Source organism: Saprolegnia diclina (genome assembly GCF_000281045.1).
Source record: "Saprolegnia diclina VS20 unplaced genomic scaffold supercont1.80, whole genome shotgun sequence".
Taxonomy (NCBI): Eukaryota; Oomycota; class Saprolegniomycetes; order Saprolegniales; family Saprolegniaceae; genus Saprolegnia; species Saprolegnia diclina.
Genome location: NW_008246147.1, coordinates 87522 through 113642, shown reverse-complemented (window position 1 = coordinate 113642; position 26121 = coordinate 87522). Strand labels below are relative to the sequence as shown.

Genomic DNA, 26121 nt, shown 5'->3' with positions numbered 1-26121 from the left:
ATCATTGCGCCTGCCTCGAAATCAACATAGGGACGCTCACTGCACACGCGAGACATGGTCGTATAACCGTATAACACACCACAGGCCTCCTGCGCCAAGCGCATAGAGAGCCCTAGTACCTTCTTGAACTGTCGATCCAACACCTGTCGTGTGGCTTGCTGAGGCGGTGGCAAAAGGGCTCGGAGTTCGCGTGGTCTCGTCATTGATGGACGGAGGAAGGAGACGTTCAAGGTGCGGCAGCATGAACGAGCTCCGGGGCTCCATGGGGAAGAGGCTCTGCGCTTTGCCAATGATCCTACACCAAACGAGAGCGTCAAGACGATATCGATCACTAGATGTACAAAAGAACATTGGGATGACGCAATTGTAGGGCAGCGCTGCTCACCGGTACCGGCTAACGCCGAGACGACACTGTTCGCGTTCACGGTGCGCACAGCGTCGTTACCTGCATCGGCCACGTGCCGTCGGTCGCACGCATGAGGCCAGCACTGTGGCGACGAAAAGCGAACTGGCGATGCCCGTGAGCGAGGCAAAGCTGGTGCTGCCTTCCAACATGAAACAGTGTACGCCGTCTGTACTTGCGCCGACTCGGCGCGTCCGCGGTCGATGCCACATCGCTCCAGGACGAAATGAGCGCCATGAATGACGCCTCGCACACACACGATTCGCAAGCATTTGACGCCAAAGCGCACCCGTATCCATACAAGTGTCACCGCCACTGCGACTGCAGCTGCTACTCGAGGTCGCCAAAGCCTTCGCGTCGACGCACGACCAAGGTCTGTTCCATGGTGACGTGTCGGTCGCGACGTTTGGCGTCTACGATGCGGTCGGCGGTGGCTACGTCGCGAGCCCAAGCACCCGCTTCAACCTGAACATTGATGACAGGGGGCGGATGCGCAGGCGGCTTTGGCTTGTGTGTCAATCACGGCGATGCACTGCAACCCCTTGAGAAGAGCTGACGATCCAACGAGATCATATCTCTACTTGCGTATATTCAAAACCAAATCTCACTGGAAAGCAGCTTGCTCTGAGAGGATCTTCGCCACAAACGACTCGACGCTCGACGTGCCGAGGACGGCGTTGCCATCACGGGTCCGGACGTTGACCTCGTTGGCCGCCGCTTCCTTCTCGCCGACGACCACAATGTAGTTGTAGCCCGCGAGCTGCGCGTCTCGAATACGTTTGTTGAGCGTCTTGCCATGCCCGATGACGTCCACGTACACGTCGTGCGCGTGCAGCGCTGCGTGCACCTGCTGCGCGTACGGTTCTTGGTGCTCGGTCAACGGCAGCACGGCTACTTGGCGCGGACTCAGCCAGAGCGGCCACTTGCCCGCCGTGTGCTCGATGAGAATCGCCATCATGCGCTCGATCGAGCCCAGGACCGCGCGGTGGACGATGATGGGCGTGTGCTCGTTGCCGTCGCTGCCGTCGTACTTGAGGTTGAAGCGCAATGGCAGCTGGAAGTCCAGCTGGATCGTACCGCACTGGTGCTCGCGCTTGAGAGCATCGCGGACAGCAATGTCGATCTTGGGGCCGTAGAACGCACCGTCGCCAGCGTTGAGCGTCCACGGCATGTCAAAGGCGTTGAGCGCCGCTTCGAGCTGCGCCTCGGCCGAGTCCCACAGCGCCAGGTCGCCCATGTAAGCCTCGGGGCGCGTCGAGAGCCGCAGCTACCATTTCCACCTCAATCTCAAAAACTTGACTCGGAATCTACCTGAAACTCAAAGCCAAAGACGCCGTAGACGTGCTTGATAAAGGCGAGGCACGAGTGAATCTCATCTTGGACTTGATCCGGTCGGCAAAAAATGTGCGCGTCGTCTTGGTGGAAGCGGCGCACGCGCGTGAGCCCCGTGAGCGCCCCCGACGCTTCGTTCCTGCAATGTATTGTCAAAATTGAGATTCAAATTGAGATGCGACAGTACCGGTGCAAGGCCGAAAAGTCGGCAAACCGCACGGGGAGCTCGCGGTACGAGTAGACCTTGTTTTCCTTAAACATGAGGCAGTGGCCCGGGCAGTTCATGGGCTTGAGACCAAAGAGGTCGACGTCGTCGTCGCTCTGCAGGGCCGCGTGGTTGGCGTGGTCCGCACACGACATGTGCGCGTCGTCGTCCATGCCCGGGCGCACGCTGTACATGTCTTCCTTGTAGTTTTCATAGTGGCCCGACGTTTCCCAGAGTTCCTACTTGAGATTTAGCATGCCGAATCTGAATCTGAATCGCAACCTTTTTGAAGATGAGCGGCGTCACGACCTCGTCGTACCCACGCTTGCGGTACTCGTGGCGGATGAACGACGCAAGGCGATTAAAGATGCGGGTGCCATGCGGCAGCATGAACGAGCTTCCGGGGCTCCACGGGTGGAAGAGGAAGAGGCTTTGCGCCTTGCCAATGATCCTACGTACAGCGTCTTGGCTCCTTGCGACAGCGAAGGGACTCTACCGATGATCCCGCTTCTTGGCTTCGGCCTGGAGATGCTTCCACTCCTTCATGCGCGCCTTGTCCGGGAACGTGACGCCGTACACGCGCTGGAGCAGCTCGGGGCCGTGCGTCCAGTGCGACGCGCCGCAGCGGGTGAGGGCGACGGTCTGCAGCATGCCTACTCGCACGTTCATGAGCAGGCGATCGAGAGCAAAGCAAGCAGAGGAAGAGGATGTCGGTCCAACTGTAGCTCAGTAGGATCAATGCTAGATCGCTGAGGTGTTCGCCAGTCATGCTTTGCTGTAGGATACAAGTAAAGAGGTGGCCACGTCCACGATGGACCTGCGTGGCATGGCCACCTCATATCCGTTGCAGACGCAGTGAGGCGTCGAGACGTACCCGTGTGCGGAAGGTGTGGGCCGCGGCAGAGGTCGACAAAGCTCCCGCACTTGTACAGCGTGATCGGCTCGTCGGCCGGGATGTTGTTGAGCATTTGGAGCTTGAACTTGGAGTAGCCAAACATATCCTTGGCCACGTCGCGCGTCACTTGCAGTCGCTCGAACGGCGCCCGCGCCTTGATGATTTTGGCCATCTCAGCTTCAATGTCGCTAAAGTCGTGCTCCGACAGCGTGCGGCCGGACGGCAGGTACATCTCGTAGAAGAAGCCATCGGGCAGCGACGGGCCATCGCAGAGGAGCACGTCGTCGCCAAACTTGGCCTCGAGCGCGGCGCCAAGCACGTGCGCCGACGAGTGCCAGAACATGGCCTCCATGCGCTTGTCGTCAAAGTCATGCAAAGCGACGTGCGTCGTCGTCGCCGGCAGCTCCCGCGAGAGGTCCCACACAATCTGTTCGTCCGTCGTCGTTGCAATCGTCGCGCCGACCACGGGCGGAATCTTGGCGCCAGTCGCTTGCGTAAACTGCTGCATCGCTTGCAGCGGCGTGGCCGCCATCGTCGGCGAATACGGCGTCGCGACCGAGGGCACGAGGAGCTGCACCGTCGCCGGCGGGGTCGCGCTTGTCGTCGCCCGCGCCTGGCGCGCGAGCTCTGCGTTCCACTTGTCGAGGCGCGTCGCCGCATGGCCCATGCACCGGACCGTACTCATGAAGCTGCTCGGGCGGCGCCAGATCGGCCGGCCATGCAGAGAGCGCAGCATCTTCCGTCCACCACAGGAACTTCCACTGTGTCCGGAGCTCTATCCGGATAGCACGTGGGATTGGCGGCTATTTATAGGCATTTGAAAAAGGTCAGTTGATTGCTACATTCGGCACATGCCACTTCTTGAAGCCCAGTGAACACGCCTTCAACAATCCACGAGATGCGCCGGCCTCAGTGCCCAGCACCTACCGACCGGTACCAGCCAACGATATCAGCGCAAGCAAGTATCACAACAACAATAACGAGTGTTCGTGCGATAGGAATCGTTCCTTGAACGTTTTATTCAGCAAATATCTGATTGTATTTCGCTGTGATCACAGTACAATTTGGGCTGCCGAGATGGTCCACAACCAGGACATGCCGGTCGCCAACGTGCTCTGCGCTCGGCGAGAGCTTTCGCAGAACGCTGCGCTTCTATTGGAGAACCTCCGCGGCTCCAAGGGCATGTGCCACGTCACAAGCCCCCGCGCATTTGCCCATCTCGAGTTCAACGCGAAAAAGGCCAGCCAAGTTGCCGGTACGATCCCTAGTCGTCCTCATTGACGCATAGCACCCTAGAAATGCACGGCAAGATATCGTATGAGAATGCGCTCCTCATGGTACATACATTCTCCAAGGCGAATGGCCTCATCTTCTCAAACGTTGATAGGAAAAGATGGCGCACATCATGGTCCCGTCGGCCAAGAGCCTAAAGAGCGCGACGGCGTTTGCACCAGGCACATGCATTGACGCCAACATGCTACCAAAGATCGACAACCACAACAAGTACACCCTTGTGTCCGGCTACGAGCGCAACCGAGTGCGGCAGAACGCCCGCATCGCCAAGGAAAACGAGGTTTCTATCCTGTGTTGGATAGATTTGGATAGCGTATTCTTGGATAGTTGTACCGCAAGCGCATTTTGGCGCAGAAACCCACGTACTCGGTGCAGGCGTTTGAGGCCTCGAATGCCGCCAAGAACGTCCATCTCCAGCGAATACACAAACAGCTCATTACGTCGTCGCCGACGCCGACGCAGTTGAAAGCCGACGCGGTTCGCGAGGCCAATGAAGTCAAGCGGGCGGCGCTGCGGACGCACATTTACCGTCCGCATCGCGTGGACACGACGTCGCTCGAAACACTCGACCCGTTCGTTCGCAACCAGACGTGTATTTGCATCGACAACTTTGAGCCGCGGCCACCGATCACGAGCGGAAACCAAGCCCCCCGCCGCCCCCCCGGGCGGCAACCCGCTCGACCGAGTCGCCCCGAGCCCCCGACGTTCTTCTTAGCGAGACAGAGCTCGCAGCCAGAAGACTCGGAACTCGAGCTCATTTTGACCGAGAACGAGTCGATTCCTGTGCTTTCGTCGCCGCGACCGAGCCCAGCACCGGTGAGCCCGCAAACGTCGGTTGCCGACGACCTCTCGCCGCTCGAGACGCTGAGTTCCATGACTCTCTCCGACCGCGACTACTTGCACGCGGACTTTTCGCTTGAGTCCAACTAGTTGACAACCAAGGACAATTCTGTACACAAAATGCGTCGACAACAAGGAGCTTTGGGTGCGCGATCCCAAGTACGAGTATCAAGTATCAACTCGTAGTCTTTTCAATGCCTCGAAATTATCAAGTCAGCCGGGCCTACCATCTGATTGGTAAAGAAGAAGCAACATTAAATGCAATTGGCCAATGAGACACGCAAATACATTTTGACGACGTTGATTGGCAGAGAACGACCACTGGCCAGGGCTTTTTGGCCAATCCCACCGCGGGGGCGCGACGCCACCTACACTATTCACTAAATGCGGCATGTGCCGAAACCAGTGATAGTGTTGGATTTGTGAAGCCGATTATTGGATTCTGGCCCGACATCATGAGCGACTCGGACTGCGAAGAGTACGTGCCCGACCACAGCAAGCGGCGCATCGTCGGTACGCAGCCGCCCGCGCTGCCTCATAGCCGCCTCATCTTGCTTGCGTCTAGTGGAGATCGCCTCCGACAGCGACGACGACAACCTGCTCAACGTCACGCCGGTCAAGCGGCGGCGCGTCGGCGCCTCGCAGGCGACGTCGCCGCCCTCCGGAACCGACTCGCCGCTGCGCCGCCGGCCCATTCGCCGCGCCTTGGCGTCGCCGCCCAAGGAAGACAAGGACGGCGTCGTGCACCTCGACGACTCGTCGTCCGACGAGGACGATAACGACATTGAAATCCAGATGAAGCTCGCGAACGACCCGGTGCTGCAGCGAACGCAAGCCATCTTGCGGTACGTGCTATCGACCATGTACGACATCGACCTCATGGCGACGAGGTGTTCAGGAAGGTGCAGCCCGTCGACGTCGTCGCGACCGACGTGTCCCATTCGACTGCCTTTTCTGGCGACGACGCCATGATCACGCTCGCCGTACAATGGATATCGCTCAGTGGAAGCGAGCAGACCGAGCGCATTCGCATGCCTCAGGTAGAAGAAGCCTCTCGTAAGCACAGGAGTCGACGCGATGCATGTAGACGGCGACCTTCGACACGCTGTTGAGCAAATTCTGCGAGTGCCACGACCTCGTGCCGGCCGGCGTCCGCTTCGTCTACGACGGCGTCGCGATCGAGCTTGGGGACACGCCCGAGGTACGGCAGAACGTGCTCTGTTATGTGCGATATATCTGTATCGTGTAGCGCTACGACCTCGAAGACAACGACGTGGTCAACGCCATCGTGGACTCTGCAGCAGCGTACGTCGCGTCCAAGTCGCCGGCCAAGTCCATGGCGAAATCACCGGCGAAATCGCCGGCCAAAGACATCATCCGGGTCAAGGTGCGCCGGACCGGCGGCAAGATCGAGATCTACCGCATCTCGAGCAGCATGCCCGTGCAGAAGCTTCTGCTCTCGTTCTGCAACGTGCACAAGCTGTCGCCAGATGACGTGACGCTCAAGCTCTTGGGCGACACCCTCGAGCTCGACAAGCCCATCTCGGTATCTGTCTACTCACGGAGTTTCGGTATTGACACAATAGGTGCTGCAGCATTATAGTCTCGACTCGACCGATGTCGTCGAGGCCGCGTGCGACCAAGCGATCGCCGAAGACCCGACCGCCGTAAGCGTCAACCTCCGCTTCCTTCCGTCCACCGAGACGGAGGCCTTCAAGATCTCAACCGTGCGTCTGCATGCGCTAGTCGACGGTTCTTGACGCATGCATAGACGGCGCTCGTCAAGACACTGGTGCAGAAGGTCTGCGCCAAGCGACATTTGGATCCGGCCCACGTTCGCTTCAAGATCGACGGCGAGTTGATGCACCCCGACCAGCCCTTCTCGGTACAACCACGACCTCGGCTATGCACTCAAGTTGTCTTTATCGCGTAGCAATACGACCTCGAAGGCGACGAGCTCATCGACGTTGTGCTGAGTTAAGACTTAACTCGTCTCTCTGTACTTTGTGCGTGAAGTCGGCTACTAGTATTTCGACAAGGCGTAGGTTGCGACCTCTAGCTTCAGAGGTAGAAGGAGGCAGAGAAGCTCTCCTAGGATACACCACCGTGTGCAAAAGATTGGTTTGCGGAGGGTATCACAGAAAAGTAGGAAGCGAAGGACAATATACAACACTCGAATTACTGTAGAAGTACGTGGACGTCAAGCGTCCAGGTGGCGAAGACACTTAGGCCCGCAGCTGCGTGACGGGCACGAGGCCGCGGATGCCGTTGGCGCTGACTTTTTGGAAGGCCGAGGCAAAGTTCTGGTGCCACTGCGCAGCGTCCGACGCGTAGAGCTTGATCCAGTCCATGGTGCCCTGCGGCTGGAGCGGGCAGCCTTGGTTCGTACGGCAGCGGGCCGTGTCAATGGCGAGGGCCATATCGACGTTGAAGCGGATCGTGCCCGAGTTGTCGTTGGCGGCCCAGAAGACGCCCGACTGCCCTTGGCGCTTGATCCACTGCTTGGTCAAGTACGATGTGTAGTAGACATTGTCAAAGACAGCTGGCGTGTCGTCGAACGGCCCGGTAAAGCCCGAGATGGACGTATGCGCGCCGCCCAGCGTGTGCGCGCCCATGAGCGCGACGGTCTCGGCCTTCGTCAAGCCGAGACGCTGCGAGACGGCCTGCTGGACCGTCGAAATCGCGCCCGTCGGGTTCGGCAAGACGTTCTGCAGGTCGCACACCGCCTTGTCGGGGCGGCCCGTCATGAAGTTCCCGAGCAGGTCCATACCGACAGGCGACCCCTTCGGAATCGAGTCCATAATGACGACCGACGCGCCAAGCACATAGAGGTCGGCCTTGGAGATGACGCCGCGCATTTGACGGTGAATCTGGTTGATCGAGGAGATGACGCCGAGGACCGCTGCGTTGGCGCCCGACTGCGCGTTCACGCAGCCGTTGGGGCCGCCGTTGGCGACAGCGCCAAACGTGTCGATATCGTGGAACCAGAGCTGGAGCATGCGTCCGGCAAACTGGAGAAACTGGTTCGAGTTGATGGGCCCCGCGACTTGTCGGAGGAGGCCTTTGGCAGTCTCGACGTCGCGCTGCGTGAGCGCGCTCGAGAAGGTCACGGCGCACGCGAGGAGTGCGAAGAGCATTTTGCGAAGCATGATCGTGTGCGAAACAAGGAATTGAAAAATGAAGGGAAGCGGATGCTGTAAAGTTTAGCGGCCCAGTGTCCAGACGTTCGCAGCGATGCAGCTGAAGCACAGAGCACCTTACCACAGGTGTTTCCCGTTATTCCGTCCAGCGTCGAGAGATAGAGAGGACTCGAGATCCAGTCGATATGACGTGGCGTCACGAAACGGCATCGTGAATCGCCAGTCAGCCAATCAGCGTGGCCGTAACGGTAGCAACCGTCGACGACCGTACGATGGGAAGCCAGTGCGCGACCTGGATCTCTGCTTCGCGGGACAAGAGCGAGCGGATCGAACGCACGATCGGGGACAACGTTGGCACCGAGCTTCCTCTGCGATGATCCTCGTAGGCGCCGTCGTATGTCTCTTGTAGGACGGTGCAAGTGCTGTAAATCTCAGTGTGTCGTACATCCAGTCAGTTAGTCGATGGTGTTGACTAGGACAGGGTCTGAACAGCCTTGAACACGATGCGGCCAAGCTTTTCGTCTCGTGCAAGGTTGCAACGTCTGTAGAACTCGACGGGGGTGCAGTCTTCGAATATATCGTCGTCGATCGAGCACTGGGCAGTTTCGATGGACACTTGGGTGCTGTAGGTCATTCGGAGGAAATCCTCAGCATGAGTCGTTCATGGTGGGATACATGCAAGCATCGAATATATTCCGTCAAATGCACTGACGTTGTCCATACCTCGTGCCTCATGCCTACCGGTTGACGAGCAACGACGATACGTTGGTATTGTGCCCTTTCCAGCGACGTTGTGCCCTATCGCAAGTGCTCACGCTACGCCCGGGATTGGCACTGCACGCATCGATGCCAAATGCACTCTGCGCGCGGGTTTGCCAAGGTGCATACATCCTGTTAAGTTCGTTGACGTACTTAACATATATTATGTCAACCGAATAGTAAAAGCAAGTTACAATATGACGACATTAGCAGGACAGACGTACTTCAACGAATATGACCGTTACCGGGACGCACGCCGGAACAACTTGGTGAGACTTCATTTTGCGCAACTAGTACCGTGCCCTCGCTGCGCTCGTGCTGCGCTTCGCCCAATAAGTCGTTCGTTATTCAATTTAAAGGTAGATTTAACACTGGTATAGTCGTGGTGCTGGGTGTCGATTGCATTCTTCCGGCCATTACAAACGGTCTACTCTCTTAAAACAAGGGTTTTGCCTCGATATTTTACGCACGTAACTGCAATCGGGGTCTGCTTCCTTCCAAACATACTAGCGACTAATGTTATAAGAGAAACTCCGCGACTGTCGCACCTTGTTCACTCACACTGCTCCCTCTGCATGAAGCTACCGCGCGTGCCGTCCTGGGCGGCGCTGCGGCAGTCGAACCTCGCCCAGCGCGTGCTCTCTGCCCTGATCTTAGGGTCGCTCGTCGTTGCATATCTCTTCTACGGTCCGCACGGCGCGCCTTTCTACCTCTGCGCCTTTGTCGTTGCCATCTGCAACTACGAGTTTGCATGGCTCGCCGAGCGCATCGTGCACCGCTACATGCACAGCTTGCTCGCAACCACTCGCACCGACCTGCCGCCCTTTGACGCCTCGACTTGCGCGGTCTCGGGCCTCGCGGGCGCCTACCCCAAGACGCTCGCCGCGCTTCTCGCCGCGGTCGTCGCCAGCGGTCTCGCGATCGGCTTTGCCCACCTCCAGCGCTGCATCGAGTGGTACCACCTCCCGCACAACGCGATCCACGAGTTTACCATCTTTCTTGGCATGTCGGCGTGGCTTACACTCTACTGCGCGCTCTTGACGCCGAATTGGACGTCAGCGGTCGTGCTTCTGACACAGCAGATCTTTTACTCGTTCTCGGTCCTCGCCAAGATCCTCTGCGACACCGGACAACGCCACTGCTTCGTGCCACTCAGCAACGCGCACGTGCGCATCGAAGTGATCCTCGCGCTCGTCCTCATCCATCTCCCGCTAGCGCTCTCGTCCACCTTGGCGCCCGACCGCATGCTCCGAGGCTGTCTCCACGCGCTTCTTGCGGTCGTCGGCTACGGCTACATCGTACAGCTCATGTATCCGATGGCCGACTTGCTTCTCCAAGTCCACGACGGCCCGCGTATCGCGCTCGGCTTCCTTGCGGTCGTCTGGGGCGCCGACACGGGCGCGTATTTCACTGGTCACCTCCTCAACTGGCTGCGCTACCGCCGCCCGCACCCGCTTGCCGCGCACATTTCGGCCAACAAGGACATTGAAGGCTCCTTGGGCGGCATCTTGCTCGGCGTCGGCGGCGTCATCTTTGTCGACTTTCTTCTCTTGGACGATAAGGATACGGCCGACGAGGCGCAGTACCGTATGCGGTTTCGGTTGCGGCTCGGCTTTGCGGTTGTCGGTGCTGCGATTTCGCGCTACGGCGACCTCTTTGCGTCGCTTCTCAAGCGGCTCGCGGGCGTGAAGGACACGGGGACGCTGATCCCTGGCCACGGCGGCCTCCTGGATCGCGTCGACGCGCTCTTGTTTGTGAGTGCGATGTTTGCGCTCTACCATCGAATCGCGTACCCTGGCGGGTACGTCCTCGACATGGCAGGGCTCCTCGCGCAGCAGCGGCAAGTGCTCGATGGCCCGCTGCCCGTCAATCCCTCCACGTAATCAACAACCACGTATTTAATTTGAGTGAAATATATAGTGTCAACTTCTATTCCATGGGCTGAAGCAACTGTTGTTGAGACCTGCTGGCCTGCACACCGAGGGTGGTGGAAGACATGTACTGAAGAGGCGTCGAAATGAAGAGTGAGTGAATCAAGACGTGCTCACGAAGCTTACCTAGACCTAGCCGGGGCGACTGCGTTGTTGAGCTTCATCCTGAACTGCAAGCAGAGCTGCAAGCACGTGCTTTCTCGGATGAGGGGCAGTAACCCCAACAACCGTTTACTAGTGTTGTCGACCTAGCCTCATCCAGACAGGTCGTATGCGAGGAGATACGAGGAGCCGACGCCTTTGGATTCCATCGTTTGGACAAATATATTGACACTGGGGATATCCAGAAGGACCCCATTTCGATCCCCGCTGCACCAGAATTTTTGCTCTGTCGACGGCCACGAGTTAGAGGCTCCTAATGACTCATCAGGAGCCATTCTCATCAGTGATGATGATGTCAGCGTCGTGGTCGTTGTGCGCCCCGTGACGACCCGGCTGCGTAGAATGTTAGTCTTTGACCAGCACTCTGCTTTGACAACCCTGCCGACAACCCGCCGACAGTGCACTGAAAAGTCGGGTGTCGACATCCATTGTCCAATATGAGTTCAACGAAGACCAGCAACACCAGCAACGCCAGCAACATCAAGAGTACGCCATCGACCGGCCGCCAGCCGCCGACGCGGGAGCCGATCGAGTTTCCGTGGAAGGAGGCGAGCGCGCTCGCGGCGCTTGGCGTCGTGGGCTTTGGCGTCTGGCTCGGCACGTGCCGCTACCACGTGTGCCCGCCCAGCCAGTATCTCGTGCGCACGGGTCTCGGCATCAAGGACATGGCGGTGAGCCGCATGGGCCTTCAGTGGCCGTTCCAGGAGGCCATCACCGTGCCCATGAACCCGTCGAGCTTCCGTTTCAACCTCGCATGTCTCTCCAAGCAGTACCTTCCGTTCGAGATGCCGGTCGCGTACACGGTGGCGCCGGCCAACCCGATGGAAGATCCTGCTGGCTTCAAGCGCTACGTCGAGCGCATGCAAAAGCTGCCGGCGGATGAGTTTGAAGAGACGCTGCTCGGCATCATCCACGGCGAAACGCGCGTGCAGGCGGCGCTCATGGACATTGACGCGATCAACGACGACCGCGAGGCGTTCCGGACCAACGTCGTGGCGCTCGTCCAGCGGCAGCTCAACCAGCTCGGCCTCGAGATCATCAACGCCAATATCGCCGAGCTCCGGGAGGCCAAGCGCGCGAGTGGCCAGATGGGTTACCTCGAAGCGCGCGAGCGCAAGAAGCTCGCCAACACGCTTCAAGACGCCGAGATTGACGTGGCCGACGCCAACAAGCGCGGTGACATTGAGCAAAAAACCCGCCAGCGCGACACGCGCATTGCGGTCGCTAATATGGAGAAGGAGGCGCAGCTCACCGAGAACGAGCAGCAAGCCGCGATCGCCAACTCGAAGGCGACGCTGGCGATCATCGAGGGCGAAGCGTCGCGCAAGATCGAGGTTGCCAAGATCGAAGCCGAGCAGATGGCCGAAGTGCGCCTCCAGCAGCTTCGATTGAACGTCGAGCAGCTGCGCCAGGAGCAGCTCCTCGTGGCCAAGAAGGCCGACATTCTCACGTCGGCCCAGGTCGAAGCCGACGCGCTGCGTGAACAGGCCAACGCGCGCTTGTATGCGGCTGAGCGCGACGCTGAGGCCGCCCTCGCCATGATGGAAGCCGAGGGCCGCGGTCTCAAGGCCAAGATGCTCATGGAGAGCGAGGGTCTTGCCGCGATCGTGGCGGCGGCGGGCAACGACGCCGACCTGGCCAAGCAGTACCTCTACATCCGCGCCGAAGTGCCGCAGCAACTCGCCGAGTCGCAGGCCAAGGCGCTGCAGGGGCTTCAGCCCAAGGTGTGGGCCTTCAACAACGGCAGCGATGCGTCGGCGCCGTCGATGGTCAACGACTTCCTCAAGGGCTTTGGCCCGGCCATGGACATCCTCCAAGAGAGCGGGATCGTCGCCAACAAGCGACCGAGTGCGCTGGACGTCGACGCGATCGCTGCCAAGTTTGCGCCCAAGTAGAATCTCTAGATGCATACACCTCTCAGAAAAAGCTATTTTGTTTCGTTTGCCATTCAAGCGTATTAGACCTCGCTGGGCTTGGGCGGCGTGACGACGCGGACGTCCGCGGGCCGCGGCTGGTTCTGCCCGAACGGATCCTTCTCCATCTCGACGGTCCAGCTGTGGGCGGTCGGGTCCAAATGCACATACTGCCCGAGCTGCTCGATGCCTTTGACCGCGATCGCGATCTTCTCCTGGATCTTGGCCGCGTCCGTCAGGCTCGCGTTCTCGTGGAACTCGGCCTTGATGTCGGCGACGAGCTGGTCCTTCTTGATGCTCGGGAAGCGCTGCGCGAGCTTGAGCACTCGCCGGTAGATCTGTGGCACGCTCCGGCCGGCCATCGCTCACTTTGAAGAATAATGCCCAGGTGCGAGATTAGATTCGGCATGTGGCTATTCGCACGCAACGTTGACCTGTCGTACGTTATATCGCAGCGGCAATAGCAGCGCATCCCGATACCAAGCCAAGATACTATGTTGAGAACATAATCTGCCAGCGTTTACAACGGGTCGAGAGCGCAAGGTAGATGGCGAATAGGCTGAAGGGCTAGGCTGAAGCGGTGGCGGTCTTGGTTATTTATGGCACATGCCACTTATTGGTTGGATGCACGTTGATTGGCCAATAATGGACCAATGGAATTCGACATGCTTCGGTAGGCAGGCACGGTACCGGTACTCTGAAGTAGCGAAGACCAAGCCGCGGCCAGCACCGCAAGGCCATGAACGAGGTCTTGGCGTCGATGAAGTTAGCTATGCTCGAGGGTACAGCGAGGCTATGAGGCGTGGGGTAAGCTCGCGACACGGTGGAGAGGATCAGCGTGCATCAAGCCAATCATCGTGCGTGCATTTTGAATTTTGAATTTCAACCAATCGTGACCAAGGTTCGAATATTTCGAGCGAGCAACTTTGAAAATAGCCAGTGGCTTTTTTAACGTGCAAAGTACTTTGCCAGCAACAACCCCATGGGCCGCCATCGCGATCCGCTCTGGAAGTGGTTCGATGACACGCCGGTCATGCGCCCGGGCAAGGTCACGGCCTGCGTGACCTGCAAGTTCTGCACCAACTTCGTCTGCGCGGTCACGACGTCGCTCAAGCGCCACCTCGAGATCTGCCGCAAGCGCGACCCGGCGCTCTTGCCCGACGAGCACCTCCCGCCGGTCGACATGGCTCACAAGCGCCGCGCCGGTGTCGACGATGCTGGCAAGGAAGAGGCCTTTGCTCAGCACAGCGCCAAGCGCACCAAGCAAGAGGACACGAGCGCGCCGCAAGCGCCGCTGCAGCAGGCCAAGGCTGAGAAGCTCCTCACCCGCGCCGTCCTCAGCGCGTCCATGGACCCGTCGGTCTTCCAGCACCCGGCGTTCCTCGCCTTCTTCAAGGTCCTCGCGCCCGACTTTGTCGTGCCGACGCCCGTAGACATCCACGGACGGCTCCTCGACGCCGAGTACAACACGGAGCTCGATGCGATACGGTCGCAGCTTGCGTCTAGCGGCGCCGGCGTGCTCGCGCTGCCGCCTGGCGAGACGTTCCTCACGCTCTTTACGCCGTTCCCGTGCGCGATCCCGAGCGCCGACGTCCTTGCCAGCGACTCCGCCGAGTCCATGGCCGTGCACATCATTGCCGCCCGACGCCACGCGCGCGCCATGATTGCGTCGGCGGCGCCAGCGTTCCTCTCGCCCGCCGACGGCCACGACGGCAGCGACCTCTGGAACCTCACGTCCGCGCTTCCCTTCCTCGCCTTTTGCGCCGACGGCCGGCCGTCCATGCCGGTGGTCCGGTCGCTGCTCGAGAAGGAAACCGCGCCGGACGCATTTGAGTTTACCTACGGCGACATTGCTGCGGCGCTCCACGCTGTCTGCCGCGACGTCTGCGCGCTGCCAGGGCCCAAGCAGCAGCTCAAGAAGGCGCTTGCGCTGCTCCACTGCCTCCACGACCCGGCGCTAGCCTCGCTTTTCGAGAACACGTGCCAGCACGTCCTGCGCGACGACGTGTCGCTGCCGGCGATCTTCCGCCCCGAGTCCTTTGCCTCGATTGTCGACATGCTGACGTCACTGGACCGGCTCCGGAGCGTCATCACGGCGCTGCCGGCTGCGATCGCCAACAATGACGCGTCGAGCGTTCGGTTGGACCCGGCTATGATGGGCATCATCCACGACGTTGGCTTCTGGAAGGCGAGCAAGGCGCTCTTGGCCGTGCTCTCGCCGCTCCACGCAGCGATTGCCTACCTCCAGAGCTCGGAAGCGACCTTCTCGGCCATCTACGCCGTGTTTTTGCATTTGAAAATGGCCTTTCTCGAGATGCCAAGTACCATCTACGAGGCGTGCGGGCTCGTCTCGACGCTGCACCACGAGTATCCCCGCGCCTTGACCGACATCCTCACGCACCATATCGCGGTCATCTACTCGCCCGTGCACGCGCTCGCCTTCCGCGTCGACCCGTTCTTTGACCAGCTGCGCGCGGTCGTCGTCGAGCGGTTTGGCGCGTCGATGCTCGATCTCAACCACGAGCTTCTGAGCGAGTGCCGGCGCGGGCTCTCGCTGCTCTGCCGCAAGTCGCGGGCGCTCGAAGCCAAGGCGCTCTCCCAGTTTTGTCTCTACTGCGCCCGGACCAACGCGACCACCGATGTGTTTGCGATGACCAAGACGATGCTGCCCAACTGCATTTGGGGCCAAGCGACCGGGCAGTTCCCCGACTTGTCCCAACTGCTCGTCAACGTCTTTGCGTGCCCCGCGACTGCGTCCCGTCGCCGCATTCGCACCTCGAGTTGCACAAGCCAGAAGGAAAAGGTTGCGCTGCTTGCGTGGAACCAAGTCCACCGGCAAGAGAAGCAGCACGTCTTGTACCGAGACTCGGCGTTCGCCAAGGTGCTCGCTCGGGACCCGAACGCGCCGCCACTGCCGCCGACAAGTGCGTCCGAAGACGCGAGCGACGATGAACCGTCGCGACTGAGCGTCTTGCTCTCGTCATTGACGGCGCTGCACCCCGACAACATCCCTGACACGTGGGTCTTTGGCGCTCACGCCAACAACGCCATGCGCCAGCTCTCGGAGATGGCCTACGGCACAACAACCGTCTAATGTGTCGAAGACTACCCTTTTTGAATTGCTGACGACAACTTGTCAGTAGTAGTGGCTACGTCGATTTGCTGGATCGTTGAAATATTGATAGTATTACGTGATAAATACGTGCGTCGACATTGGGCACTAGAGTGCCAGGACAATGGCGACGAGCACCACCGGGAGTGCAGCTAAGGTGTATGGCGTCGAAGAGGAGGACGCGTACAAGGTCATGGGCGTCGTCTTGGTCACGTCGCGGTCGTCGAGATGGCGCCACGTTGTGATGGTTTCAGCGCGGTCGTCTCGGCGCCACTGGATCACGCGGGCGGCCCGGGCGACCGACGGGTTGCCATACGCTTGTCCTAGTACCGTCACGGTCGTGATCACAGTTTTTGTCGTATTGAAAGTACCGTAGCCGACGCCACCGCCGTAGCAGAGCTGGATGCCCTTGCGCAAAATGCAGTAGTTGTTGAGGTGGTCGTGACCCGCGAACGCCGCCTTGACGTCGCCCACTAGGATCGCCGATCAGCACCATGACAAGTCGACACGACGTACTCTTGACGAGCGCGTTGAAGACACCGGCTTGGGGGCCGCTGGAAATGGTTTCGCCGCGGTGCCCAACGTGTTTGTGGAAGAGCTTGTCCATCCAGCCGAGCTGGTACTCGGGCAGCGGAATGTGGTGAAAGAACACGGCCGGCGCCAGTGGTGCTGTCGGTGCCGCTGCCCGGAGGTAGGCCACCTGCGCCGGCGCAATCACTTCGTCTGTGTTTCGCGTGTCGATAAAGTAGAGGCGAAAGACGGTGGCGTTGCTCGTGTCGGTGACGTTGAGCACGTAGTTGCCGACGCCGCCGACGTCATTCGGGCCGCGACGGGCCACCGCATACGGCTGCTGGGCCATATAGTCGAACATGGCGCGTCGTGGCATGGACGCCTAGAACCCCGGTGACTCGGTGTCGCTGGAACTTTATGCCTACCCCTTCGTCGTGGTTGCCAAAGACAAAAGCCCACGGCACCTTATGGGCAATCACGAGCCGAATGGACGCGTCAATGGCGGTCTTGACCTCCGAGAGGTTCTACGTGGCAGTATATGAGCAAAGAACGTGGGAGCGTATGGATATACGTGTTGGAGGAGATGGTTCTCGACTTGGTCGCCCGTAAAGACAACGAGGTCCGGCTTGACCTTTTTGAGAAGCGCCTCAATGAAGGCCGTGGTGTTGGCCTCGGTGCACGGCGGCGGGTCGCCGCATCGGAAGCTCGAATCGCCCGTGTAGTGCATGTCGGCAATCTGCAAGACGGTGAAGTCGAGCGCACTGGCGCCGCTCGCCGAGAGAGACGTGCGCGGATGCAAGCTTTGGGCAAAGACTCCAGCCATCTACGATGCGTGAACCTGAGTCGATGTTAGAAACAGCAGCGTGCGCTACCGTCGCCAGCAAAAACAAACAGCAAGCGAGCATTGCAAATGTGTCGAAACAAAATCTGCAGCATCGTCGACCAAGTGCTCGAACCGAGGTGCAGACTATGATGTTCATCGGAGCTACATAGCAACTTCAACAAGGTCATGTCCTACCCTATCCCACTCCCCATCGATGGCGCCAAACGCCCAAGCAGGTGGAAGTCCAGGAGTCAACCCTGGGTGACAGTGGTACGGCGACCCAAGGGTTCGTCACGCGCCTGGTTACGTGCAGCCATTCTCAACAAATTTTCAGTGGATTTATTCGTCTAGCCAGGCTCTGGTATCGCCAGAACCGAAGGGTTCCTTGTTCGTACTAGACATGCACTGGACCAGAAAACCTCGCGTCGTAACTCCAGCTCAAATGACCAGCTGCTACAATGGCGACTTGGCGTTGACCCGATCGAGCTAGACACGCAAATAAATCCACCACGAGGTCCTTTATTAACAAACGTTATTTATTCGGTTAAAAAACCTCCCCGCGTGGTGCGAACTGGCGAGCAATGGCGCCGAGCTGCTCAGCGTCGAGCGTACCGCCGAGACGCACAACTCGACGCATTCGGCCGCGAGATGTGTGTTTTGATCCATTGGAAAGGTAGAAAGGACACCCAAAGTGCAAAGTGACCGTTCAAGATCGCGCACCGACCAATCAGACGCCTCATTGGCCAACCGGCACCCATGGGATCAGCCCCGTCGTCACTGCGCGCCCAAGGCGACCTGCGCCGTGTGCTCCGGGACTGGGACGTCCTCGACGTTCATGTCGTCCTGAAAAAATACCGCCACATGACCCTGCGCTACTGCGTGACCATGGAACAGCTCGGGTTCGTCCTCGGGCGCGCACTCCCAGATCCGTTCGTCTCGCTCTGCTTTCGTGTCTTTGCGCCTGCCAAGGTCCGCGCGTCGCCTGCCGTGCCCGTCGTCGACATGATGGAGGTCTTTGTGTGCTTGATCCTTCTCTGCCAAGCCACGATGGCGCAGCGGGTGGCCTGTACGTGCACTGCTCCACATCGAAACTAAAGCCTCTGGTTAGTCTTGTTCGACGTGGTCGACACGCAGAGCACGGGTCGTCTCTCGCCGCCTAGCCTCTTTTTGCGTATGTAAGTATGCGCAAGCGGCTCTCAGCGTGTGGCGTAGTGCTCCAAGCCGTCGCCCGCAGCATTATCAAGCTGACGCAAACAAACATCGTGCGTCACTCTATGTTCTTAGGTAGCATGTCATATTCTTATAGGGTGTCGCCGACACTATCGAAAAGCTCGCGCAGGCTGGGATGGCGACCGACCCCAAACGCCAAGACAGCGTCGACAAGGCGACGTTTTGCGCGTGGGTTCTCGGGCATCCTGGTCTCCTCAGCTACCTTGAAGCGTGCACAGGCGAAGGTACTGCAGCTCCTCTTCACCCGACTTTGATGGCATCGTCTGTGGCAGCGCGCCCGCGGCTTTACGTAGCGCTCGAAAAATCGTCGTCGCTCCTCGGCTACATTGAGTTTGACTCGGTGCACGAGCTGCATTCGGCCTCCGTGGATCGCGTCCGGGCCATGGCAACGGCGCAACTCGGGCACCTCGACGCTGCGTTTGAGTTTCTCAGTCACGGTGCATTAGACATTTTTGTCGATTTGTCCAGAATTTTTCGACACTACGTAGGTCGCCCCGTGGCGCGGGCCAAGGAAGGCGACGTGAAAGCCTGGGAGCTCGTGCCGTTTGCTGTCCTCGGGACGCCCGGCCGCCACTGGCAGCGCAACGAGCTCGCATACAGCGCTGAGACCAAGCGAACGCCGGTAGAGCCCACGAGCGACCCGCACCCGAACCAACAGCGCCCGCTGCTCGCCTTTCAGTTTCAGCACCACCACTACACGCTGCCATCGTTCACCAAGAAGGTTCGTGACGTCGCGCCCTTGTACAAGCATCTGCGCCTACGGTACGGCTTTCACCTCGCTGCAACCGACAACGACAAGGATGCATACGTAGGCTGCATGCGCCGGACGCGTACGTGTGGCGGCTGTGTCAGTACTGGTGCGGCGACTGGCTCGTGAACCAACGGACGCTGCAGGCCAAATCCCGCCGCCAGCTCGTGTCTCGGCTGCGCAAGGAAACCAAGCCCCTCGTTATCCACGGTGGCGCCACAGGCCTCGTCGTCAAGGACACCCAAGGGCTCATTCTCTCGCACAACCCCAAGCTACCAAGTCTGCAGTCCAAGTTGCGGCTCTTGGCGATGGAGACGCAGCTCGAGGAGACCGAGGCGTCACCGGCGCCGCACCATCCACCGACGATGCTCATCGAACGTCACGCGCACCCGTCGCGGTATTACTCGCGTCTCCTGGGCACCGTGCGGACAACTGCAACCACCGGCGAATGGCACGTCGTCAACGGTCACGCTGCGCACGGTGATTGGTGCAAGAAGAGCTCGTCGATCCCGCTTCAGTCGGACCAAATCCAAGTGTTTCCCTTGCTCTGGCTGCGGCTAGAGACGCCGCCGCCGGTGCCCCGGGTCCTCGACCTCCCCATTTCGACCACCGAGTGCCCGGTCGAGCTTCTGCGCATCCTGCTGCCGACACTGCCCGACAAGCGCGTCCTCAACCAACCCGACTGCATGGGCAGAACGCTCTTGCACTATGCGGCGCTCTTTGGCCACGCCAAGCTTCTGGACCTCCTCTTAAGTGAGCGGGTGCTCGTCGATGTGCTCGACAGCCAGCGCAACACTGCCCTTCACTTGGCCGCAAGCTATGGGCGGCTCAAGGCCGTGAGCCGGCTCCTTGCCCACGGTGCGTCGCCCACGGCGCTCAACGTGCACCACCAGCTACCGTTGCACCTCGCACTCTTGCACGTGGCGACGCAGTATGACATCTCCAACGGCATCTTTGCCCGGTACGAGAACGGTGAACAAGTTGTCGATCTCTTGTGGGACCGGACGCCGCCGGCGTGGTGGCATGCACAGGACATCTACGGACACTCGGTGTATGCGATGGAGGAGCGCGTCTTTGGCTCGGTGTTTGAAGCCGCGCGCGCCGGCCTTGTGCCTCGAATCCAACACCTGCTTGAGAGCAAGAAGATCCCGCACCTGAACGTGCAGCTCGAGATTCTGCAGTCCACCGCGCTCCTCGAAGCAACCGAGCGCGGCCGGTACAACGTCGTCGACTACCTCGTGCGGCAGGGCGCCGACGTGTTCATCGCCAACCAACGGGGTGCCACGGCTCTGCACAAAGCGGCGGCCCGCGGGTTTGACCGGATCGCCGAGTGCCTTCTCTTCAAGTACCCGCGACTCATAAACGTGGCCGACGTCAACGGCAAGACTGCGCTGCATGTGGCGATCGAGCACGAGAAGACGTCGATCGCGCTCCTCATTTGCCAGTACATGCTTGGCCACGAGCATCGCACCCGAGACATCTTTGGGAATACGCCCTTGCACCTCGCCTGCGTGCTTGGCAACGTCGCGGTGGCGCGTGCCCTCTTGGTCCAGCACGCCGTCGAGACGCAAGCGCACCCGCCTCTTGTCCCGCAAAAGCGTCGGCGTCCGCACCGCCTCGGGCAGTTTCTCAAGCGACCGATCAACAATGACAAGACCCCAACTCCGATCGAGACGCTCTTGCACGGGTGGAAGGTCGCCACATTTGACGTCGACCCAGCGATCCTCGAGGCAACGCACCACCGGTACCATGGCCTTCTGACGGTTCTGCTCGAGCATATGAGCAAAAGCGAGGCGACGCCGTTGCTTTTGGCCCATCTCGCGCTACACAAACTCGCACATGCGCCGTCGATGGCGGTGCGCGTCCTGGAGCTTCTCGCGGAGCACAAGCGCTTGGCGCTGGAAACCACCGACGAGGCAGGCAACACGCTTCTCATGGCCGAGGTGCAGCGGTGTTGCCAGGCGTCGTCGACGTCACTCGCGGTGGTCCGCACGCTCCTCGCGTACGGTGCCAACGTGCACATTGCGAATGCTTTGCATCAGCGCCCGATCCCATGTGCTGCGTTCCACGGCCACGATGCGCTGCTTGATGTGCTCCTCGAAAGCGTCCCGTTCGACACGCTGCACGCAAGCTGCGCGACCGCCGACTCGGCCCTGCACATGGCCTGTCTTCGCGGCCACCTCAGCACGGTGCAGCTGCTCTTATCGCGCGGTGCGACGCTGCATGCGTGTGTCACGGACGAGTCGCCGCTGTGCTTTGCGGTTCGGTCGGGCTCGATCGAGCTGGTACAGTACTTGCTGCAGCACGGGGCGGACGTCAATCTCTGGTTGCCACTGCTGCCAACACGACAGTGGTTTGGGATGATGTGGACGTCGCCAGCGGTGGGCCACGGCGGGCCGCTGGCGCTGGCACTGCACGCAGCTCCCGCATCGTTCCAAGAACACACGTACGACGAGACGATCGACGAGGCAGCGTCCGATGGCCTTGCCGCCTCCATGTACACTACGCACCACGAACAAGCCATGCGGTACTTGTCGCTGCTCGCAAAGACACGGTTTCGACATGAAAGATGGTAGGCGCCAGTGGCAGACGCTGTACGACATGGCGCTGCTGCTCACGGACAAGCTCATCCAGATCGAGCAGACGCTCAAGCTGCACGTGACCGCGGAAGAGATCACGCGAGCGTGTCAAGTCGGCTTTTGGTCGGTCGCCACCAGCCTCTTGACGCACCGCCGCATCGAGTTTCCCCGTACGCACTACACACGATCGCGGTCCAAACGCCCATAATGATATAGGTGCCAACGCTGCAGGACCGACACTTGGTGCGATGCACCTCGCGGCCGCCGCGGGCCAAGCCAGTTTGGTGGGCCTCTTGGCGTCGAACGGCGTCGACGTCGACGGCCTCGTCGTCCGCAGTCGCTACGTGAACGCAGCGCCTCTCTACTTTGCCTTTGTGCGCGGGCAACACGTGACGGCCGCCAAACTGTATCTTCTCGGCGCGTCGACGACCACAACGTCTCGGACAAGGCACGTGCATCCGATGCAATCGCACCTCAATGGTTGGATGCAACTGGCGTCGCTTCGATCCCCGTCGCTACGTTCCCTTGCGGGGGCCTACACCAACATGGTGCACCACCTCCGCCTGAGCCTCGCATCGGGCGTGCCTGCTGTGCACATCGCCTGTCAACGCGGGTGCCTACCGCTGTTGCAAGTGTACCACCGCGCCGGGCTCTCGCTGCAAGACGTTGCTGCGTCGGGGCACACGCCGCTCACGCTGGCGCTTCAACACGAGCAGTATGACGTTGTGACTTGGCTCGTCGCCACCGTGCCGTCGCTGACGGGACTGCGCGCGCCGCACCTACCGCTTGCGACCGCTGCGCGCCTGCCACAAACGTGCGATGGCAAAACGTCGCTGCTCACGCTCTTGTTGCAGCCGATGCCAAATGAGACGAGTGACGAACGCGTGTCACGCCTCGCTGCTCTCGACAGCGGCGGGTGCACGGCCCTCGACCACGCAGCCTTCGCAAGCGACAACGACGCGGTATGTCTACTCCTCCCGCACTGCCTTCCGACAATTGCGACGGTCATTGCAGCACTGCAAGGTTGCGAGCCGCTTCCGGTGTTGCGCACCCTGCTGCCGTCGTGGTCGGCGCTCCGGGGCGCCACGTTTGACCATCTTTTGCAAGCGTTTATTTTGGCGTCGTCGCGCGAGTTATGGGACGTCGTGTCACACTGCTTGCTTCTACAAGAGGCCAGTGTCGAGCCGTACGCCACGTGGATTCGTCGGGCCGCGTCCTGCAGCCTTGTGCTCCACCGGGCCGCCGCCGCCAACCAAGTTGCCATCGTTCAAAAGCTCGTGCATAGCTTTGGCGTCCCGCCGGACCTTGTCGTCGCCAACATGCCATCGCGAACGCCGATCTGGTACGCCGGTGCCCACATGGCGCTCGATGCCTTTGTAGCATTGGTCTTGGCGCTGCCGCCGACGCAGTCGGTGCTCCCGGCCCTCGTGCAGCGGGGTACCGGGGCGCCGGCTGCCCACGGCCGCTGTCGACCGATACGACCCAACGTCCAGCAGCTTCAAGCGCGCGCCCGGTCGCTCAACGCCTTTTTATGGCCGTCGCACTCGGTCGACGCCACAGACGCGCTCCGGGTCGCGGGATTTGAAACGTGTACGTGGCGCAACCTCTCGGCGTTCTCCAGCTATGGCACGCGTGCGCTCCAGCACCAACGAACCATTCACCGCATTGTCCAGTGCTACGTCGGGCATGCGCTGGCGCACCCTACCAACGAGACTAACGACACGCTGCTGCACCTTGTGGTGGCGACCCGCGACGAAGCGACGGTCTCGGCACTCGTCGCCGCCGGGGCGCCGCTGGAGACGGTCAACAATGCCGGCGAGAGCCCGTGGACGCTGGCGGCCAAGCAAAACGATATGCAAAGTACGCGCATCGTACAGAATATATGGCCGCGCCTCACACCGACGCAAAAAGAAGCCGTCGTCAAGGCATCGACCCAAAGCGTGACTATCAATGTATCAACGCTGGCCTTTTTGTTTCAAGTCGCCGTCCCCAAGGAGCCGATTCCGGTGCAATTTATCAGCTTTGCTGGCCACGCGTACTACACCGCAGCCATTCGAACCAACAATGCGGCGGCGATTCAACTCCTTCTAGCCGTACACGATGCACCTTCGGTGGCGATGAGGCTCATGCGCAGTGTAGGCCAAGGCCCCCGTGGACCATCGCGAGGTGTGGCCGGCGCTTCAGAGCGCAATGACAAACTGGAAGCAAGCGAGTCGCGATATGGTCGAAGGGCTCTTGCCGCAGCTGCCGCTGTCGACGCCCGTGGACCTTGTCGCGGGCTTCGTTCTCTTCGCCGCTCACGCTCAGTGGTACAACATTGTACTGCACCTGTTGCAAGCCTTTCAGCTGCCGCTGTTGCGCCAACTGGACTCGACGACTGCGAGTGCAGGCAGCTCGCTACTGCACTACGCCGTGCTGCACGGCCAGGCTACGGTGGTCCAGCGTCTTCTGCAGCAAGGTCCGTCTTGGTTGATCTGCGTATTTCGATGTCATGTGTTAAGACAGGGGCCGCGCTCGTCCATGACAAGCGGGGACAGACGCCGCTGCACCTTATCGCGCACCTTGGCGATCTCGGTTTGCTGCAGCTCTGGCAACGCGTCGGCCCAACGCAGCTCCAGTCGATCTTGGATGCACCAGATCGGGACGGCAACACAGGTAGACGGGTTGTTACATAAGACGACCGACGACATGATGCATAGCGCTTCACATCGCGGCGAAGCGAGGGCACGTGGTCATCGTCGAAGCTCTGCAACACGCTGGATCGTCGGCGGGTACTCTTCGGAACGCCCGAGGCTGGACGCCGGTCTTGGAAGCGGCCAAGGGCAACCATTTGCCAGTCGTCGTGCGCCTCGTCCTGCAGCAGGTGCTGTCTCAGCGCATGAACTATGCTTTTGAATAGAAACCGTGTCGTAGCCACCACCCGAGACGCTGGTCGCGACCGACGGTATCTCGGTCGTGCTGATTGCCGCCGACGGCGGGCACTTCAAGGTCGTGGCGTGGCTTCTCACAACGCTCAATCTCTCGTCGGCGCACATTCAGCAGCTGCGCTCATCGGACGGACGGACCCTCGCGCACTTTGCCGCCCTTTTCAACGCGCTAGACCTCCTGTCCACCACTCCCGCGTGCATCTCGCTCGTCAACGTCGCCGATAGCCGTACGGTCTACGCTTGTTCCTTCGGGTTCCTTACATTTTCTGTGGTAGATGGCTGTCTCCCGCTGCATTATGCGCTCATGCTGGGGCACCTCGATGTCGTTGAGCTCCTCGGACAGCACGGCGCCGACGTTCAGAGTCCGATACAAAACCGCCTCGTCGAGGAGCCCTTTGTGATTGCAACGCTGCTATCTTGGAACCCGCTGCCCGGCTGGTTCCGCGCGGCGCTTCACGCCAACGCGACGGCCCCTGTTGTCGAGGTGGCGCTGCTTCGTGCGGCGCCAGCCACCTTGGCGGTCTGGGTGACGCCCAGGACGTCACTGCTCGAAGCAGCTACGCGTCTCGGGATCGACACCACGGTAGCAACCGTCTTACGGCTCCTTCGGTTCATTCCGCTGCTCTGCGACGGCGGCCTCGAGACGCGCCAACGCATCTTCATGCAGGCCGTGGCCCTCAACCACGTGTCGATCGTTGACGCTCTCTGCAACTGCGACCTCGTGCACCCGATTGACAAGACACCGTTCTTCCGGGACTTTATCGATGCCGCCATCCAACACAGTGCGCTACGGGGCCTCGAGGATATGACGCTCTGTCTTCTCCGGCACTGGGAGCGGTTCGGGTCGTCCGGGTACATTGTATCAAGAATGTATCAAAGTATCGACGGTTTCATGACGTGGCGGCCTTAGATCCATCGCAGCAGCGCTCTTGTCGCCGGCCGAGTTTGCCTTTCAGTTTGCGACCGTACTCCAGCATGCGTGTATTTTCGGCCGAGCAAGGCTCGTCGAGTACCTCGTGCTCAGAGGCGGCGAGTCGATCCTCGGGTACCGCGTCGACGAAGGGCCGGCCCTCGTGTACGCCTTTGCCTTTGGGCAACGCGGTGCGACCATGACGGGAGATGAGACGACGTCTCATGTCAAAACGATGTAGAGGTGATTGCGCTCTTGCAACGGTACGGCGCCGAAATCAGTGCCCTCGACGGGTACTTTGCCCCGTCGCTCAAGCTCTGGGTCGAATACGACGGTGCGCGCGACGATGCGTCCTCCAAAGCTCAAGCGTTCTCGTAGAAAACCCACTTCTCCAGAACGAGTGGTTTGA

At 60.2% G+C, this 26121-nt stretch overlaps 10 protein-coding genes across 10 annotated transcripts; 6 read left to right on the top strand and 4 right to left on the bottom strand.

Moving 5' to 3' along the window:
• Positions 1-956: 956 nt before the first annotated feature.
• Positions 957-3593, bottom strand: SDRG_14918 (threonyl-tRNA synthetase). The gene is made up of 6 exons (XM_008621078.1): positions 2815-3593; positions 2437-2593; positions 2223-2391; positions 1923-2179; positions 1715-1874; positions 957-1670 (listed from the first exon to the last, which is right to left on the bottom strand). Exons 1-6 carry the CDS (start codon positions 3569-3571, stop codon positions 1008-1010), a joined length of 2163 nt encoding a protein of 720 aa, XP_008619300.1. The 5' UTR covers positions 3572-3593; the 3' UTR covers positions 957-1007.
• A 289-nt stretch (positions 3594-3882) lies between these two features.
• SDRG_14917 (hypothetical protein) lies at positions 3883-5130 on the top strand. Its single transcript, XM_008621077.1, has 4 exons — positions 3883-4090; positions 4132-4172; positions 4223-4408; positions 4456-5130. Exons 1-4 carry the CDS (start codon positions 3913-3915, stop codon positions 5056-5058), a joined length of 1008 nt encoding a protein of 335 aa, XP_008619299.1. The 5' UTR covers positions 3883-3912; the 3' UTR covers positions 5059-5130.
• Positions 5131-5363: 233 nt separating this feature from the next.
• Positions 5364-6983, top strand: SDRG_14916 (hypothetical protein). The gene is made up of 8 exons (XM_008621076.1): positions 5364-5481; positions 5534-5813; positions 5867-6008; positions 6056-6169; positions 6218-6514; positions 6564-6695; positions 6740-6853; positions 6902-6983. The coding sequence occupies exons 1-8, from the start codon at positions 5424-5426 to the stop codon at positions 6947-6949; spliced, it is 1185 nt and encodes a 394-aa protein (XP_008619298.1). The 5' UTR covers positions 5364-5423; the 3' UTR covers positions 6950-6983.
• A 140-nt stretch (positions 6984-7123) lies between these two features.
• Positions 7124-8198, bottom strand: SDRG_14915 (hypothetical protein). Its single transcript, XM_008621075.1, has one exon. The coding sequence runs from the start codon at positions 8115-8117 to the stop codon at positions 7194-7196; it is 924 nt and encodes a 307-aa protein (XP_008619297.1). The 5' UTR covers positions 8118-8198; the 3' UTR covers positions 7124-7193.
• A 1224-nt stretch (positions 8199-9422) lies between these two features.
• Positions 9423-10804, top strand: SDRG_14914 (phosphatidate cytidylyltransferase). The gene has a single exon (XM_008621074.1). The coding sequence runs from the start codon at positions 9443-9445 to the stop codon at positions 10748-10750; it is 1308 nt and encodes a 435-aa protein (XP_008619296.1). The 5' UTR covers positions 9423-9442; the 3' UTR covers positions 10751-10804.
• A 538-nt stretch (positions 10805-11342) lies between these two features.
• On the top strand, positions 11343-12907 carry SDRG_14913 (hypothetical protein). Its single transcript, XM_008621073.1, has one exon. It carries the CDS (start codon positions 11398-11400, stop codon positions 12853-12855), a length of 1458 nt encoding a protein of 485 aa, XP_008619295.1. The 5' UTR covers positions 11343-11397; the 3' UTR covers positions 12856-12907.
• On the bottom strand, positions 12831-13267 carry SDRG_14912 (hypothetical protein). The gene has a single exon (XM_008621072.1). It carries the CDS (start codon positions 13233-13235, stop codon positions 12918-12920), a length of 318 nt encoding a protein of 105 aa, XP_008619294.1. The 5' UTR covers positions 13236-13267; the 3' UTR covers positions 12831-12917.
• Positions 13268-13855: 588 nt separating this feature from the next.
• SDRG_14911 (hypothetical protein) lies at positions 13856-15967 on the top strand (the record flags this gene model as incomplete). The annotated part of the gene is made up of 1 exon (XM_008621071.1): positions 13856-15967. One exon carries the CDS (start codon positions 13856-13858, stop codon positions 15965-15967), a length of 2112 nt encoding a protein of 703 aa, XP_008619293.1.
• A 68-nt stretch (positions 15968-16035) lies between these two features.
• SDRG_14910 (hypothetical protein) lies at positions 16036-17412 on the bottom strand. The gene is made up of 6 exons (XM_008621070.1): positions 17368-17412; positions 17067-17318; positions 16921-17019; positions 16502-16877; positions 16357-16458; positions 16036-16308 (listed from the first exon to the last, which is right to left on the bottom strand). Exons 1-6 carry the CDS (start codon positions 17398-17400, stop codon positions 16094-16096), a joined length of 1077 nt encoding a protein of 358 aa, XP_008619292.1. The 5' UTR covers positions 17401-17412; the 3' UTR covers positions 16036-16093.
• Positions 17413-18049: 637 nt separating this feature from the next.
• On the top strand, positions 18050-26090 carry SDRG_14909 (hypothetical protein; the record flags this gene model as incomplete). Its single annotated transcript, XM_008621069.1, has 16 exons — positions 18050-18384; positions 18427-18489; positions 18531-18580; positions 18625-18772; positions 18821-18985; positions 19037-19310; positions 19361-21850; positions 21873-22045; positions 22107-22748; positions 22899-23302; positions 23369-24530; positions 24575-24738; positions 24789-25029; positions 25078-25654; positions 25713-25903; positions 25954-26090. The coding sequence occupies exons 1-16, from the start codon at positions 18075-18077 to the stop codon at positions 26088-26090; spliced, it is 7191 nt and encodes a 2396-aa protein (XP_008619291.1). The 5' UTR covers positions 18050-18074.
• Positions 26091-26121: the final 31 nt, after the last annotated feature.